General features: G+C 34.7%; 1 protein-coding gene across 2 annotated transcripts; it reads right to left on the reverse strand.

Moving 5' to 3' along the window:
• Positions 1-328: 328 nt before the first annotated feature.
• LOC149401528 (uncharacterized) lies at positions 329-17,248 on the reverse strand. 2 transcript variants are annotated; one of them, XM_089612189.1, is made up of 7 exons: positions 17,087-17,248; positions 14,444-14,662; positions 13,290-13,828; positions 10,771-10,963; positions 1,254-1,318; positions 935-1,145; positions 329-836 (listed from the first exon to the last, which is right to left on the reverse strand). In XM_089612189.1, exons 2-7 carry the CDS (start codon positions 14,630-14,632, stop codon positions 477-479), a joined length of 1,557 nt encoding a protein of 518 aa, XP_089468315.1. In that variant the 5' UTR covers positions 14,633-14,662; positions 17,087-17,248; the 3' UTR covers positions 329-476. The 2 variants fall into 2 exon arrangements, with proteins under 2 accessions (XP_089468315.1, XP_089468314.1); XM_089612188.1 differs by having other exon boundaries at positions 14,444-14,667.
• Between the last annotated feature and the right edge of the window lie 1,836 nt (positions 17,249-19,084).

Genomic DNA, 19,084 nt, shown 5'->3' on the forward strand with positions numbered 1-19,084 from the left:
TACAAAGTTAAAATTAAACACACAAAATAAATATGTTAAAAAAACAAATAAACTAATATACTTTTAAGTAATGTCTTTTTTTAGAATTTAATTATTTTTATATTTAGTACATTTTACTTTTTGTTAAATATTACAAGTAAGAAATAATTGTAATCAGTTAATTAAAAAAATATTAGAATTATAATTATTTACTGATATATTTATTAATAAAGAGGTTGTTTAATTTTAAAAATATAATAATAAAAAATATTGTTTTTAATGTGAAATTCGGTGTTATTGGAGTAGGAAAAAAATTTGGTGATGAAAACACATAAAAATAGTGTGATTTCAACATCAAATTTGATGTTAGGGTTAGAAATGCTCTTACTCGTCTTGATTTATACTTGATTTTAGTATCAAAATGACAATGATTTTACAATAATCCACCCAGAACGCGCGGGTTTTAACTCTAGTGTGTGTGTGTATATATATATTGACTAATGTTTTATATTTTGGTTGTCCCAATATTCTTTCTCCCACGTTTCAACTTGCCTAAAGGAACTTTCCTTTCTCTCAACCGAATCTGAAACCACCTTAGAATTATATGGAGGCAAATTGCAAGGGCTGGTCTCACTGGGAGACTTAACCAAAGACTCCTCCATGAAATCTCTCGCCGTGCTCTTCACCGGAGACACCATGGTTTCTGGGCAGAGCTCGAATGCTCCTGCGGGAATGGTGGGCTTGTACTTGAACAACTTTCCATACTCATTCAGTAGATGAAACATGTAGTCGTATACGTATTCCATCTTCATATCTTCTTGTATGAATCTACTCGCTGCCTCACCAATTGCTTGTGCCTGTTCGAACGTGATTGATATGTTATACATATATATGCTTGGGTAATTTAGTTTTTTTTTTTTTAAATTATACAATACATACTATTAATGTTAGGTACCTTTTGTGTGTTACTGTTGCCCCAATCAACGGCGTATTTGAGAGAAGTGCATTTGGAGTTGTGTTGGATTGGCCAATAATGTTTAAGTGGTTCCATGCCTCTGATGTAGAAGTCATGGTATTGGGACCGAATGTACAAAGTCATTGAGTCGCAAGCTAGGATGTATTTTTCACTCACTGACCATGCCCATCCTTCTGTGTATATTTTATACCTGTTAAATTACGTGCATATATAGAAATTATTCATCCAAGTGTAAATAATCAGATTAAAAGTACGAAACTGGCCATAAATAAATCAACATGATGTAGCAGCACAGCACCTGTGGGTGCATTGGTCTCCCAGACTGGACTGCTTGAAACCTTGTCTTATCTCATCGTCCCAATTCTGAAAAGAGAAATCATAGATTAACGAAAAATATGAAATATATATTAATTAGTACTATAATAAGTCCATTTTCCTCACTCGTAAAATTATTGTTGGTATCACAGGTAAATTCTTCTAACTTCTTACTCATTTTTGTTTGGGAATTGGACAACGAATACGGGAGTATTTGAAGCTAACTTACAAGAATATATAAGTTTTTCAAAGACGTAATTTTAAAAATATTTTTATGTAGATGAGATTTTATGCCGGGTGTACGCTTAACAAAAAGATTTAACGGAAAAATTAAAAACATATTTTTGAAAATTAAAACAAATTATCTTAAGCTGCTCCTGATCAATCATATATTTTTAAATGCTCAAGAGTGAAGAAGCGTAAGAGATGAGGATAGAGAGAGATTGAAATCTGTGTTTGTGAATGAGTGACAATGATTAATTCTCATTAACGATTGCAATGATCAACGATTGCATATATACATTACATCATTTACTAACTGAATAACTGTAAATGGATTACTATAGCTATATACATTACATCATTTACTAACGGAATAAATGTAAACGGATTACTATAGCTGACGTGTACATTGGACTCTAGGAATAAACTAATAGACGCTAAGCACGTGTTTGGCACGTGAGAACTTAAGGTGAGCTTAAGTTGAACTTGCAACATTGTCCACGTCGGACAATATAGCCGTTATATCTTCATTCAACCCCGTGAACATGACGATCCTCTGTTCTGAGATCTAAACGACGATTGAGTTCGATGAAGCGGGTCTCCGAGAGTGCTTTTGTGAAGAAGTGTTCAAGTTGATCTTCAGTTGGAATATATCGCACATCAATGGTCTTGCTGGAGACTAGATCACGCAGAAAGTGGACATCGACCTCAATATATTTGGTTCGTGCATGGAAAAATGGGTTTGACGCGAGATCCAACACCTTGATTGTCGCACCACACCACACCACACCACAGTCGTCGGCAAGGCTATGGGAGCATTAGGCTCAGCCAAGAGTGAGCGAAGCCACGGTACTAATTCGGTAGAGACCTGAGTATTCGGATGCTCGACCTCGAAACAAATTTTTGCTTGCAAACAAACCCGACAACGAGATTGCCTCCAAAGAAGCAGACGTAGCCGGTGGTCGTTGAGCGTCGATCGCCGGGGCAGCTCGCCCAATCTGCATCGATAAAAGCTTCAAACACTAGTCGAGTTGCAGGACGAAACATGAGGCCATGGCGAAGGGTGCCCTTGACGAAGCGTGGCACTCGCTTACACGCCTTCTAGTGAGTCTCTGTTGGTGCTTGAAAGAATTGACTGAGTTTGTTGACGGCGAAGGACATATCACGGCGTGTTAGAGTTAGGTACTGAAGACTATTTACGAGACTTCTGTACATGGTTGGATTCTGACATGGACATGCCTAAGGACCCCAGAGACACGCCATTGTTGTTGTAGAAGTACAAGGATCTATCGCACTTGTTGACAAAGACACAGTTGATGAGATAGTCACGAAGCTTGTCGTACCACACTCACAGAGCCTATTTGAGGCCGTACATGGCTTTAATGAGCTTGCACACATGTTGGGGTTTGCTGGAGTCCACAAAGTCAGCTGGTTGGCACATATAAACCGTTTCTTATAAGTCCACATTCAGGAATGCATTATTCAGGCCTACTTGTTGTATTATATCCCAACCTCGCGTGACTACTAACGTGATAATGATTCTGATTGTCGGTTGTTTAATCACAGGACTGAAGGTTTCAAAATAGTCCACGCCATGTGTTTGTTGAAACCCCTTTGCAACCAGTTATGCTTTGAATCGGCTTACTAATGCATCAAGTTTATACCCATCTATTGTCAACTAGTGACATATCTGGTGTATGGGTAACAAGCCGCCAGGTTGAGTTTGCTTTAAGAGCAGTGAGCTCTTCAACCATGGCATTCTTCCATCTAGTGTTGGCAATGGAATCACTAATTGTAGGGTTCAGGCACAGCGATATCGTTGAGAAGACCAAAATAATCAGGTAATGATTTTGATTTGGATGTGTTGGTTTCGGCACGTGTGATCATTTGATGTGTCGAGCCGGTTGCAGGTCTGAAAGTTTGTGGTAATTGTAGTGTGCGGGAGTTGTTGGTGTTACAAATCACTATTTGTGTCTCTAGGGTTATGTTCAAAAGTGGGTTATTGTGTTAGACTGTTGTGGGAATGTATTGTGTTGGTAGGCGAGATGGGTGGTATGGGTAATTGTGATGTGTTTAGGGAGTGAGTCTGTTAGGTATGAGTTGTGTTATGAGATGGAAGAGCAGTATGCCAATCAGTTGTGATTGCTTGGTTTGGTGTTTGATCGTGGAAGGGAAAACCATTTTTGTAGTGATAGCATAGCTCATTGAAGGTGGCACTTTTAGCAACATACACACAACCATCAGTGCAAGTATCTATAGCCTTTGTGTGTCACTATAGCCTATAAAAACGCATTGATCAGACCTAAACTCAAGTTTATGGTTGTTGTATGCTCTTAGGTGAGGAAAGCAAGCAACACCAAAAACCTTTTAGAAGTGTGTGATCAAAATGTTGTTTAAAGACTAATTGATAAGGAGTTTTGAAGATGAGAACTGATCTAGGTAGCCTATTAAGTAGGAAACAAGTTGTAGAGAAAGCATACCACCAATATTCAGTGGGCATGTGACTCTCTGCGAGAAGTGACAATCCAAGTTCAACGATGTGTTGATGTTTGTGCTCCACTATGCCATTTTGTGGATGTGTGTGAGGGCACGGGTGCTTGAATAGTATGCCAAGCTGTTTCAGAAGAGATTGTAGTGTTCTGAACTTGCCTCCTCTAGTTTGAAGACACTTTATCTTGGAGTTGAAGAAACGCTCCACATGAGCCCTTGAACACAGTAAAGGAACTCTTGGCTTCATCGTGACTGTTTAGAGGATATAGCCATGTGTACCAAGTGCAGTCGTCAAAGAAGGTGATGTAGTACTTGTATACGTCTATTGAGGGTGACAGTGAAGGCCCCCATGCATCCGCATAGACCGTGTCTAGTGGTGATGAAGCATGGAACGTTGACATGCATAATATGGGTGACAAGATTTTCCAGTATGGCATGCATCACAAAATTCTACTTCTTGGATAGTGCAGTCTTTAACATCAAGATGTTTGATTACATGTGAGAGTACTTTTCAACATGGATGGCCAAACGTTTGTGCCAAATAGTGCTAGCGATATTAGCTTTATTGTTATAGACAGAGCAACAAGAAGATTTAGAAATAGTTATGTCACGACCCGCGATCGCTCGCTAGCCCACGAGCCGCGACGTCGAACAAGTCACATATCATATAATCACCAAATCATTTATAATATCAAGCAGATACACAAGTAAACAAACATAATAACCATAAATACTTATATTAAACATAATTTAAGTACGATAATACGTAAGTATCAAAAACGGTTATATGAAAATCCCGGGGAATTTTTCATTTTTCGTTTCCGAACCTTGCGTCTTATAACGACTTTTATACATATACAAGTTCATGGCTTTATGTATATATACGGGAGGTAGTTTAGGAGCTTAGATTATGGAAGGTGTTCAACAAAATACTATTATATAATAGTTCTGATCCTGGGTGAGTTCCCATTAGCCCATAGGTCAAAAGATACCCGTTCGGCCTTCATCTTAGGTTTCTTCATTCACATCGCCGCCTTGCCCTTCGCTACATTACCAAGGGTCATAAAACTATGATTCATTGACTCAATAAGTGGGAGTCTAACTTAGAAAAGAAGAGCAAACTAATGCCATGTGATATCATGTGACGTGCAAAAAAGCACATAAGAATGCAGAGTGCAAATCTAACTAGTTCGTAGAGCATGACTAATGTGTGCACACTCTAATTAGTACTTGTCGTCCGCAAGGTTATACACATCCCCCGTATAGCCTTTGGAACGACAAGAGACCAGCCTTAGACTTCAAGCAGTAGTCGTCTGGCGGCCTAAGAGTTTTATCGCTTGTCTGAGATCCACTAGTGGTACCGTCTTCATCGTGACGTTGGCGCGTGCCGAGCTATTCCGACAATGAGCTTACGATTCGCGATTGCCGTCCCACTGCGGCATGGGGCACTCGACGGCCTACGCTTGAGTCTCTAGTCGGCAATGAGCTCGCATTTTGCGAAGCAGTTGCATTGCAACACGGGGCACTCGGTGAACAGGCCTGGGTCTCTAGTCGATAATGAGCGCACGTTTCGAGAAACAATCTCATTGGGGTACAGGGCAGTCAATGAGCCTCATATTGAGTACTCAGCGCCATTCAGACCGATATCGTCCTCGATACAAGTCAATGAGTTATAGGTACTACCGACAACAATTCATTATGGTTTAGGTACTCTACAGCACTCAGATTACACATCTATGCTACTTACATGAGAGTGACTTGGGATAAATCTCGATAGAATTATTATTTCTCTTTTATGCTCGTTAGTATTTTAAGTTGAAGACTCAGGACGTGACTCTCGGTAATTCCACTCTCGATTCGAATCCGGGAGTTGATCACTGCTCTCATGTCTCCCCCGTTCTACCGGCCAAGCGCAGAACTTAAGAGATAACTATATCACGTAGCAAATGCTGGGTTTCACAAATCCATATTTGAACTTATAGGGCGAACCCGAACTAAGTTTTCAAGAAACGTGGCTGAAGCCTTTATCTTTAAGATTATTTGTATCTAAGGCTTTCACCTACTCCTGTTTACTATCATATAAATGCAATTAAACAGGATTATTCCCTTGGTAAGTAGTTGACTTAGGTCTCCGCACTTGCCCGGAATAGTTCGCCACAAAACTTGTTGACTTCAGGAGTCACTAGCTTCGCTTCGCACGCTTCTCGAGACTATCTGACATGTCCTGGAGCGTCGAGAGAACTAGGATCCGAAGTTGAGATTTCGTTAGTTATTCGATTTGGAAATGTTGACGAGATTTAGGGTCGTTGCAAGTCGGTTCGAGAATTTAATTTATTAATTTCCCGGTCTTTTGGAAATCAATGCTTATTTAAGACCCATATGTTGTCAATAGTGCCCACAAGAAGAGTAGTAGTGTCTATTTGTATACATTTGATGTAATATAGTCTCACGAAGACTCTTGTTTGTAACCGCTTATTTATTAATAAAAGTTGAAACGCTCATTCATTCTTCTTTGTCTGAAGCTTTATGATAAAACCTTAGTCTTTAGTCCATAAATAAACCTAACAACATATGAAAAGACAAATGTAGATTTGCATAAACAAACTCTTCATGGTTTGTTTAAACAATATATTCACAATCTAACGATCAAAAGACTATTGATCTCGGTACGATTGTTAGGAGAATCTATGATGTCTAGTTATGGGACATTGAGAGTTGGAGACTCTATAGTTCTTCTAGGTATCTTCCGAGGGTACTGAATTGACCAGTGCACTTCTAGAGACAGAATAAGAACAAACTATTTAACCTCTTATGTCTCGAGGTCACTACGTATGATTGCATCATGCTTACCTCAATCCTGAAATGAGACATGTCATTTCATAGCTTACGTATTCTCATTTGAGAAAGTCAGAGTTCGGATTCACTATGTGATTCTGAACAGGACCTATTGATGGAGTACTAAGTTATGAAGATGTCATGAGTAACTTTGTGAAGATCTCATAGATATGGAATTCATGTACAAGATTGCTGAAATGCAATGTATATCACCTCATGTTTTGTTCATTGGAATGTGAATAAATGAACTGACCAGTGTCCAAATTGAATCATGAATCTTTTGGATGAAACAATATGACTTGTTAGCTCCTCGTCAATACATTGTTTCTGACTTATTCACAAGCGACAAAGGAGCTGAGGAAATAACAGCTAGAATGGTAAAATGGTAATTATGTAAATCCCGACTAGCTGATGATATTCATGAAGGGTAAACATAGATAACATTCAGTGGATCCACTCATCACAATTTAGTTGAATTCTTGAGTAGAAAATAAATTCATTTGAACCGAGAGATTGTCAGTGTCAACTCTTTAGCGGAGTCAGTTAACATTAAGCTAAACTTAGAAAAGGTTTGTGAACTTTTGAGTCCGAGTATTTTAGCTCAAGCTTTGTTCATTTGGATCCATGAGGTCACTGTCACAAATCATATCGAGTAGGAATAGTTAAACTAGAAGCTAAGTCAAAATAAGAATGAGACAAGTTTTACGAAAATTGTCTAAAAGGTATTTTTGTCCATTTCGACATAGGATGAAATAAATGTTAATAAATTTTTTGACATGGTCATATGATGACTTAAACCACTCGGCCAAGTTGAATAATTTGGGCCTAGTGGATTAATTTCATTTCATAGAATTTTACTTGAAAATTCTTAATAGGCCTTTCTTTCTTATGTTGTCATGAACAAATGAAGAAACATCTAGAAGCTCCTTCTAGAATGCATTTGGCCGTCCAACCCAAAGGAAAAAAGAGATATTATTTTGTGCATTAATGTATGAAGATACCTGCCAAAAGAAGAAGAGGAAACAAATTTCCTCTATGATGAAAGAATAGTTTCGGCCAAGACAAGTTAAGGGAGAAGAAAAATAAAAGAGGAAACAAATCCAAGGTGTCATGAAGGACCATGTTGGCCGTGTGACGTGGATAGAATAAGGGCAACATTTGCTCATGAATATGTGATATTCTATAGAAGAGAAAACTACTTTGTTAAAGGAAATTCCTCTCCTATAAATAGAGCCCTCATTCCCTTCATTTTATTCATTCAAAAGTTTTAGAGATTGAGAGCTTCTCTCTCTAATTTTCTTTCGTTTTTGTTTTGGCACCTAGGTCCACATTTGACCTAGTGTTTTAGCTCTTCGACTCTTAGACTTGTTCTTGAGTCGTCGGGTTTAAAGGTGTCTACACACTAATTCCTTTCTTTCTCGAGTGATTCTAGTGATAAAAACTTTCGTGGTTTCTCGAGTTTCCGAGGAAAGAAGAAAGACGAGCTGAGTGAGGAGACGAACGTTTCAACCTTCCAAAGGCTTCTCAACGTTCAAGTTTCACAAAGGTTAGTAAATAAATAATGCTCTTTAATAGTTTTAATTTATATGTACTTGCTCTTTCTCTAGGTTAGTAAAATCGTTTACTTGTTTTAAAGAAAATTTTTAAATTCCGCCGCTTGGTCGAAGCTTTAAATCTTTTCTTAACCCTAGATCAATTTCAACACCATACGCTTTCGTACCGAAGAAATAGTACGAAATGAGATTCCAATAACTTATTTTTAACGAGTCTTAAATAAATAACTAATCCGAAACCATACAAACCGAAAATTCCAAATAATTAACCGAAATTGAATTTCCGAATGTCTTTAAAAATAACCCGGACCAAATCCTATCTCCTCTCACCGTCCAAGATGCTCGCCGAAGCTCCTGAGACACACGACCGAGAAGAGAACAAGAAAGGGGTTTCAAACCCTAGAAAGAACTTGAAGAAATTCGGAGAGAAATTGAAGGAATTGAGCTCAATTCTTACCTCCAATAGCTTCATCGATGTCCACACACTCTTTTTCGGTGACTTTCCTCGGTCCGGCGTCCTCGTCTAGCTCGCGTCGATTTGCTTCTTCTCAACTGGAGCGCACGCGAGAGATAGGTCTCGGGGATTTGTGGCCGTGCGAGGAAGAAGAGATTGGAGAAGAAGATGAAGACTGATGATGATGGTCGTGATCGTTGTTGTCTGTTGTTTTTTTTTTCTTTTTTTTTTCTCTGGTTCGATTCTTATTTTCAACGAAGCGCGCAGTGAGGAAGAAGAAGGGAACAAGAAGATTGAAGATGGGTGTGGAGGAGAGAGATAATTTTTCCTTTTTTACAAACAAAAGTTTCATATGTATTCATTAAATCCTTCTATTTTCTCATTGCCTCAGACTAGCCCCACTTTCCGAAATTCCTTTCAAATGGGTCCTTAAAATTGTTACAATTAAGTCCTTCATCACATAATTATTTAACCGAACGGATTATAATTATATGATTTAAACCGAGAATATTTTCGTTCGTTCTCGATTAATTCAAATATATTTAAGGTTTCTCGGAAATAATTCTCGTTCTTGAGGATTTATTTATTAAATTAATTTCCGAAATATTTCCTCGGAAATAATTTATTATTTGAGATGAACTCGATAAATCATTTATATATTCCGAGATTTTCCATAACCTTAACATATTTTAAATTAATTCAAGAAACTAATTGGACCATAATTCACTCAAGAATTTAATTGTAACAACGGACGCTCGTTTATTAATTTGAATTTACCAGTCGAGTGATTCAAAAGTTTATACTTTACAAGTTGAGTCTAATTCTTGTGTCTTAATGTTGTTGTTGACGTGTAGTAGTAGCTAAGACGTTGAGAGCTATCTTGGACTTGAGATCGCCATCTTTTCCCTTGAGCTTTGACGGGTCTAGCATGTACTGATCATACTTGAGCACTATTGTTAGAAGGACCTGCCTCATTGTCTTGTCCTTAATCACACAACCATCAGAGAAAAACTCACCAACCACATTTGTTATCCTCCGTGAACTTAGAAACAATAACTAAGTTCTTAGTGATTCTAAGTACATCAAGAATATTCTTTAGAACCAAATGATTTAGGTTGAGTGTTTTTCATTGATTCTCCGGTGTGGATATTAGGAATGGAATTACTGCCGCCTACGATCAGCTTGCTTTTACCTTTGTAATTCTCTAAGATTGCCATGTGGTTGAGATTCGACGTTATGTTATTTTTGGCACCATTGTCAATGTACCACTGTTAATGACATGATGAGATTAGAAGACCGAGGTTAAAAGGCATTAGCAGAGCCTGGATTCAATTGATATTTATGATCAATTCGGAATTAGCACGAAGATGCAAGATGACCATATCCATTGCATATTTGACATATCACGCGAAGTGAGCTTAACAAATTTCGGAGGACATGACCTAGGTCTGTCAATGAAGTTTTCTAGGTCATACGCTTTTAGAACCTGAGACTTCCACAAGTATAAATTGTTGCGATCAAGTTTCATCGTCGCCGGAACAAGATTTGCGGCGAACGGAAGAACGTTGGCCTTGAACGGTTGAGTAGCCATTGACATTTGTCAAGTGCTCTGATGCCAAGTGAAGAAGTGAAATAGATAAGGATAAAGAGAGATTGAAATATGTGTTTGTGAATGAGTGAAACCGATTCTCATTAACGATTGCATATATCATTTACTAACTAAATAATTGTAAATGGTTTGCTACAGCTGATGTGTACACTGGACCCTAACAATACTCAAACAAATGCAATCACATGTTTGGCACGTGAGAACTTAAGCTGAGCTTAAGTTGAGCTCGCGTCATTGTCCATGTCAAACAATATAGCCGTTATATCTTCATTTCGAGAAGAAAAAAAAAATAAACAAAAACAAAACAAAACAAAACAAAAAAGAGGAGAAGAGTTACCTGAATATATAGGCGAGTGTTCCAATCATGTTGATCAGAAACATTGCATTTGAGAAGGTCTTGTCTGGTAGGAGCAACATATGGATTACCTTTCCAATACGCGTACGGTACTCTGTTTTCCCATTTTGTTTTATTATTCCCTTTCTTTATCTCAGCCAACATGTTACCCCACGGTTTTATGTTACACTCGGCCCTGTCATTTTTATATATTAATAAAATTTTAGAGTGATTAACTACCGTGAAATACACAATTTTACTAACCAAATGTTTTCAACAACAGATACTTGAAGAGCTGTTATATTGTTAGCAATATGTGAATCTCTTTTACAGACTAAATAAATAAAAGGATCTAGCTAGTTACTCAAAGTTGTAATGTTAGTTATTTAACTATATACCTTTGACCGATAATATCACTTCTAAAAAAATAGTCAAGTCAAGAGAGTATCCGTGCTTTTTTATTTATAAAAGATTTGAAATGTCAAAATATGTCACCACCTTAGTGATCAAATTGAAGTACAAAGTAATGGGTACTTGTGTTTCATAATCATCTTATCTTAAAAAAACTATGTTTTGACAAGATAAGATGATTATGAAACACAAGTAACTATTACTATGTACTTCAATCACGGTGGTGACATGTTTTGACATTTCAAATCTTTTATAAATGAAGAAGCACATATACTTTCTTGACGATTATTTTTTTAAAAGTGATATTATCGATCAAGATTATATGATATATATTTGCACTACAAAAACATGAGGCATATCAGTTCAGATTACATGATAGTACAGGGGCATTAAACTGAAAAAGAATAAACATCCACCTGTATAATGATTTTTATAATTATTAGATTTGAAATATTCTAACATCTCCCATAAAACTTTTTAAAAAAATGTGTATTGAACTTTTCTTGATGAAATTCAATTGCTAAGCACTAGAATGTAACTTTAAAACTTGTCTACAATTTTAAGTCAATTTCTTAAAACATATAAAAAAAAAATGTCACTGTAGATTCAAATCTTTTCACTAATTTTTATTGTTGTTACGAGTAACTATAATTTAATTACTTAAAGTTAATTTTCCTCAAAAAAGAAAAACAAGTTTATTATGTTGACAAATATGTTCTATGTGATAAATTATATAAGTTTTTATTAAATAATAATACAGAAAAATATTTTAAGAGAAAATGGCAACATTAATATCTAATGTTACATCAATTTTTTTTTCTCGCGGCAAAAATACTCAATATTGGGAACCTATTGCACCGTTGAACAAAGTCAATATTTAAGTTTGACGGAAATACGTGTGACAGCCTGAGATTAAAAATAATTTATTAATTTTTTTTAAATTACTTACCATTAATAATATAATTTTTACAAAAAAAAAATTAAAAATGACTTTAATATTATAATTAAGCATTAATGGTATTAATAAAATCATTTTTTAATATTAAAAAAATTTATTCATAATTTTTTTTCTAAAAATTATATGATTAATGCTTGATTAGTTTTAAGAAATAAATATTAAACCATTTTAATAATATCATTTTTATAATAATAAATAATTAATTATTTTATAAAAATGATATTATAAAAATATTAAATCATTTTTAATATTAAAAACGTTTATTATATTACAAAATAAATTAATAATTTTTCTAAAGCAGGTATTATTGTTTTATTAAATTTATGAAATAAATAAAAATTCATTTTAATAATAAAATTAAGGCTCAATTATCATACAAAAGCCGTTTTTAATAAAAATAAATAAATATATATTTTAAAAATTATGTGTTTAATTAATGTTAAGAAAAAAAATACTAAATCATGTTTGGGTTGCCACGTGTTTTTCCGTCGAACTTAACTGACTATTTGTTTAACGGTGCCACAAAAATTCAACATTAGGTATTTTTATCATTATAAAAAAAATAAGTATTTAAGTTTATGTTTATAAAAATATTAGATATTTATGCCGCTGTTTCCTCTTTTTATTTATTTATTTATTTATAAATCAACTATTGAGAGGACCATTTATTTTTATATAAAAACTAAATATCACTCGCATATAATGGATGTGTTTGGTAGTGCGTTTAGAACCTGCTTTTCGCCTTTATTATAGTTTGCAACTATTTTTATGAAAAAAAATTTATCTCTCTCTTAACTAATAATTATGATTTATTTTATTTATTAAAAAAATATAAAATTTTCATATGCAAATATCAAATTATTATTAACTACAAGACAGGTGCATTTTAGGGCATTTTGTACTCATTAATTTTACCAAACACTAAACTTGTCTTTGCTAACAATAACAGTTATATTTTATAAATAGTTTACTAAACATATTAATCTGCTTTAGGGATTTACAGTTTTTTCTATAGTAGAATCTAAAATCAATTTTTCTAAAAGCATACAAATACCAATTAGCTCAATAATGCAGTTGATGAATTATTTGCGCTCAAAATAATCATATCACGCATAAAATAACATTATAAAAAGTTGAGTAGATAATAACTTACCAGCCCCAAAAAGACCAGTCCGGGAAGACAATGTCCAAGCTCAAGGGATCGGAACAATACCGGAACAGTGGAGGCGGACCAGCATTTTTTCGTAGGAAATTATTCGCCTTAACGACAGGTCGGTCTCCACAGTCAAAGTAGAGCTCCAAATCCGGCAGTGCTCCAGGATAATACCTCAGCAATTGCAATATCCCCCAAATTGAAAATATGTCTCTGCTCTGTATCGATTTCTTAAGCCTCTCCACGTAGGCCCTGCCATCAACAATCACTACCTTGAAATGTGCCGATTTCTTGGCCTCGTTGACCATGCCTTTGGTTATTCCGGTGTGTTTCCATGGCTTTAGGTCCTCGTGAATCCATTGGAAGTATGAAGGGCATGTTGAGCTTTTGTTGAAGGAATTGGGGGTGTGAGAGGTTGGGTAGTTTCTTCGATGACAAGTTTTTGTCGAGTTTTCTTGGTCCCATAACAATGGAGGCTTGTTTCCATTTGTGAACGTTATTTTAGTAGATTTTAGAGATGAGATTCCTGAGAAGAAAGGCTGAGAACGAAAAAGTTGTGTGACTTTTGTTTATGAAGTAAACAATCCAATACGTATAATCAGATAAACGAGCATAGATTGATAAGATTGTTACATATTGATCAGTGGTATTTTAGTATCTAAAATAATTTTCCAAGCATAGATTATTATTTTTGTAGCATTTTGGTAATAAATTTGTTTATATACAAAATAGATATTTGAAACTAGTTAATTTAAAAGTTGTAAGTGATAAGTAAAATATCCAAAATTTTCTGAATTTAAGCAAAATAACCAAAGTTTGACTCTATCCATAACTATTTTGACACTATATACATCATATCTACTTGGTATATAAATTTATTGAGAGGGTATTATTTTAGTGACACCTGAAATACATTCTAAATTTTGACAATTTCACTACCTCATTTAAACAAATCCTTATTATATTTATGAATATTCTATATTTATATATGTCATTAATGTTAGATAATCTATCAAGCAATGCCATTTTAAGAAATCGTTGTTAGCATTATAATTGTATAGAATAAGCTAATCTTCTTTTTTTTCGTTATCTTGTATATATGATCTAAGTAAAAATAATAGGAAGAAGAGGGAAACAAAAGAGTTTGGACTTACAGCATTAGTCCACGCAGAAAATATCAAGAGGATTAGAAAGAGAGAGAATAAGAAGAATATAACGGTGGCGGCGATTTTCTTCTTTTTGGAGAACCGCTGAAAATGGCAGTTTTCACTGAAATGTCTCCGAACTCCGAGCCCACAGATATTAAAGAATACCAAGTAGCCATTTTCATGGTTCCTCTTCATATTTTGATCATATCATCAATCACCCCGGACCTATACTGAAAATAAATATATTATTATTAGTAGACTATAGAGATACATAACCAAAAAAAAAAAAAGGCGCATGATGGTGGATTCTGATTGAGGAGTAGCAAATTGAGATACAAAAAATTGTATTATTGCTATTGTCTTTGTGATCGACTTTTCATCTTTTATTTTTTTAAGGAGTTTTGAATTTTTAATTTAACTCAATTTTGTAACCTAAATCTTTTAGTTATATATATATATATATATATATATATATGTATATATATGTGTTATATATATGTATATATATGTATATATTCTTATTGAGATCTTTTCATTAAAAAAAAAATATAGATTCTGAATATGATACATATGCTCTATGTTTTTTTCTCTTAATTTTTTTTTTTTTTTTTTTTTTTTTTTTTTTTTTTTTGCTCTTAGATACATATACTCTATCGTTTTTTCAATTTTCCTTATTCATCTATAAAAAAAAAAAAGAAAAAACGTCACGTGCCCCACAGTTAATAGTGTACACTTTTACTGAATAAAATGAAATAACCGAGGGATCTTGTGATTTATTTTAAGAATTTACGTGGTTCGGCAGAAGCGCCGCTTAAGTGAAGAAATAATTGAGTTTTGTGTCTAAATACTTTGTTATATAAATATACAAGTAATGTGTCAGCGCGTTGCTGCATAATAATTAATATTTTTTAGTTTGGAGGAAAAAAATATATATAAAGACATGTTCAGAAATATTTAGGTTTGAAAAAAATTAATTTAAAGTTTTTTTTAGATATTTTTATCTTTATAATAATAAAATATCGGTACGAATGAATATTACTTGTATCTAAAATTCAATCTCTTATTTTTTTCTTTATAAAAATCAATTTCTTAAAAAAATAAAAACACTATCTATTGAACAATGTTTTTTTGAGTAGAGGGGATTCTTCTACTTTATATATAATATAATTTCCTGATTTCAATTAAAAAAAGTGGTTGAGGCTTTAATAAAACCATGGGTATACAATATACTGGTATGGTTTTAGAGATAGAATATGCTTTGCCATTTCACTTCAAGATGATATATAAAATATAAGACGTCAAATAAAAAAAAAACTTTCTTATAGAGTATATATATCCAAATTTGAGTTATCGTGGTAATCAATGGGCAACCGCGCATAATGATTTATGTATTTATTTATGGAAAAATATCAAAAGTATTCTCTGTTTAATCGAAATGCATGATTTGTTCATTCGGTTTTCAAAAATATTAAACATATGCTCTCAGTTTAATGAAAATTACAAATTCTACCCCTAAAAATATGTTATATTACAAATAACAACATTTTCTTTTATTTTTTACAAAAATAAAAAAAAATAAACTTCTCAAAATACCCTTAGTAAAATAAATATTTATTTCCAATTTTTTATTTAAAAAAAATCAAAACTTCTCTTTATAAAAAAAAATCCTAACTTTTTATAAAGAAAACTTTTGATTTAATATTTTTATATATAAAATAGAAAATAAAAAGTTATTTCATTAAAGGCATTTTGGAAAGTTTAATAATTAATTTTAAAAAAAATTAACGAAAATGTGGTATTAGAGATATTATATATTTTTTTGGGAGATATATGTCATTTATATTAAACTGATGGAACATGTACGATATTTTTCAAAACGAAAAGGATAAATTTCATACTTCGATAACACAGGAAATACTGTTGATATTTTCCCATTATTTATTATGAAAAAATATACCGATTACTTTCTCGAAAAACTCACGATAAAACTTGATGGTAAAGAGTATACCCATAAAGTCTCGCCACGATAACGATAACGTAAACCTTCTTTTTAGACCTGTTCTTTTTTCCATGGAAGGTATTGAGGTATTTTGACCATATTAGGCATTAGAAAAACATATCTTAGTTTTATATACACATACATATGCATAAGTCAGAACAGAGCTTAGTTTTATTGTAGTTTGAGAAACGCTATCGGTGATTGAGATTTAAATAAGTTACAGAACTTCTCAATCTTAACCACTTAATCTTTCTTATTAATAACCACTAATTAATCGATGTAGTTAATGAGATTGTTCGTATACACAAGAATTCAAAGCGCTCAAGTCGTAGGATCAACTTTATGAGCAACGTAATCATATCCAAGACATAGAACCAGGGCCTTTTTCTTAGTAAAAAAAATCTGAATCTATATGATTTTCATATCATTCAATACAATCTTGGAATCAATTCATTAATAGCTAAACTAATTTACATGCAGAATAAGCTCTTCGTCCATTAACCCTATTACTTTCAAACAAAACCTATCCATTACCATCAAATATCAGATCTGACGGAAAAAAAGGAAAAGAAAAGGTAACAAAGAAAAAAAAAAAATAAAGTCGAAAAAGCAGATAAGAGTAAAAGTGAGAGTCGTATAATATTACGTACCTGATTTTTTGGTTTTTGGTAGCACACAGCAAAACTAATTCTTATACTAGTTTAAACTTTTGAAGAAGAAACTGAGACGAACAAAGAGTGTTTTTGAAGGAAAAAAAAAAGAAGGAAACATATATGGGGCAAAAGACAAACATATATCGCTCTCCATACAAGACCGGACACTCAAAGTCGTCTTCGACGAGTTAAATTATTAATTTATTCATATCCACTTGTATTGAACCAAGGAATAGTATTATTATTATTATTATATATATTATTATATGTGTGTGAGACACGGAGACGGAAAAGAAAAAAGAAAAGTCTTTTGTCCACTGTTTATTTTCAGATGCGAACATTGATTGGTTTGTTGTGGTTACAAGAATATTCGAATTACAGAAACAAACGAACGTTACTTTGTTGTGGTTATATAAATGAGTGTGTGTGTACGTGGGAGATCTCTGTGAAGTAAGAGTTGTATTCTTAACCTAAAGCGCATTCTTTTTTTAAAAAGTTTCATTAAAATTCGAAGAAATTTGAGTGGTATGTTATAACCAAATCAAATCAATTTTTTTTTTAGCTGGTTTAATTTTTTACAATTGTGATATCGGATTGAATCAAACAAATTCCATGATGTTAATATTTTTTTATTTAAATTGTAAATATTTATATGAACTATTGTTAAAAAAATATATATCATTTTTAATAATATTACAATTAAGTTAAACAATCCTCATTATACTTTATGAATTGTAAATACATGAAGATTTAATTGGAACGGGTCGTGTTTGTCTATACAAACATTTTCAAAAAAAAAAAAAAAAAAACTGTCCAAGGGTACTTATTGTATATTTCTTTTTCACAATTTTGCAACTAGCCAATCCTCTACTTTTTAAAAAAAAAAAAATTCTAGTCAAGGTTTCATTTTATTAATAAAATAGTTCATCAAACTGAAGTTAATTAAATTAACCGTTCAATTAATTAAATTAATTAACTTCAGCCTGATGGGCTTTTTTAAATAAAACTTTTGCTATTTTTTATAAGGAGGGTGGACTATTTGGCTACTGACCTAATTACCCCGATTTAATTATTAAAATTACGGGTAATTTTATTTTAATAAGTAAAATTTCTCAAGATAGGACATGGCGTATTTGATATAATATATGTTGTCGGTCGTTTTCGGAAAACCCGAGACGCCAAGAAGACACGCCGTTCAAAGGGCCGATGGTCAGGGCGGAGGTCCTGAAGAGCGGCAAGCCTTCTGTCACGAGTCGACTGGCAAGTCCTCGTGCCAAATCCTCATGCCCCTCGAGTCGAGCCTTGAGTCGTTCTCCTCGAGTGGAGCCTCGAGTCGTTCCTCGAGTGGAGCCTCGAGTCGTTCTCCTCGAGTCGAGCCTCGAGTCGTTCCTCGAGTCGCTCCTCGAGTCGAGCCTCGAGTCGTTCTCCTCGAGTCGAGCCTCGAGTCGTTCCTCGAGTCGAGCCTCGAGTCGCTCCTCGAGTCGAGCCACGAGTCGTTCTCCTCGAGTCGAGCCTCGAGTCGTTCCTCGAGTCGAGTCTCGAGTCGTCCTCCTCGAGTCGAGCCTCGAGTCGTCCTCCTCGAGCCGAGCCTCGAGTCGTCCTCCTCAAGTCGAGCCTCGAGTTGCTCCTCAAATCGAGTCACTCTCGTCAAGTGGAAACCTTCATATTTCACGTGGCAAGAATGGTATTCGAAGACCCCTAAAGGCCCACAAGAGTCCGGCAAGACGAGCCATTCGCTGCGCGCACAGCGCGCCACGCCAGGCAGGCCGCGCGCCGCGCCAAGACGCGCCCGCGCCGCGCGCTCCATGCGCCGCGCATCCTGCGCCGCGTCCAGTGGCTTGCGCGCCGCGCCCGGTGACCTGCGCGCCGCGCCCTCTGCGCCGCGCGCCGCGCGTTTTGCGCCGCGTTTTGTGCGCCGCGCGCGCCATGCGCCTCCAGTTGGCGGCGCGCGCGCTCCTAGTCCCACATGGACGAAAAAGGGACCTTCTAAGGCCC

The sequence above is a fragment of the Urtica dioica genome, chromosome 4, assembly GCF_054948205.1.
Source record: "Urtica dioica subsp. dioica isolate 48M chromosome 4, U.dioica_male_clone48M_v1_H2, whole genome shotgun sequence".
Lineage (NCBI taxonomy): Eukaryota > Viridiplantae > Streptophyta > Magnoliopsida > Rosales > Urticaceae > Urtica > Urtica dioica.

What these genes read in the sequence shown, in the direction of transcription:
- LOC149401528 (XM_089612189.1), bottom strand. Translation starts at nt 14,632, where the DNA reads ATGAAGAGGAACCATGAAAATGGCTACTTGGTATTCTTTAATATCTGT. An exon ending in TTTCTGCGTGGACTAATGCT is followed by an intron (nt 13,829 to 14,443) that starts GTAAGTCCAAAC and finishes TTTCGTTCTCAG; the next exon opens with CCTTTCTTCTCAGGAATCTC. An exon ending in ACACTCGCCTATATATTCAG is followed by an intron (nt 1,319 to 10,770) that starts GTAACTCTTCTC and finishes TTCTCTTTTCAG; the next exon opens with AATTGGGACGATGAGATAAG.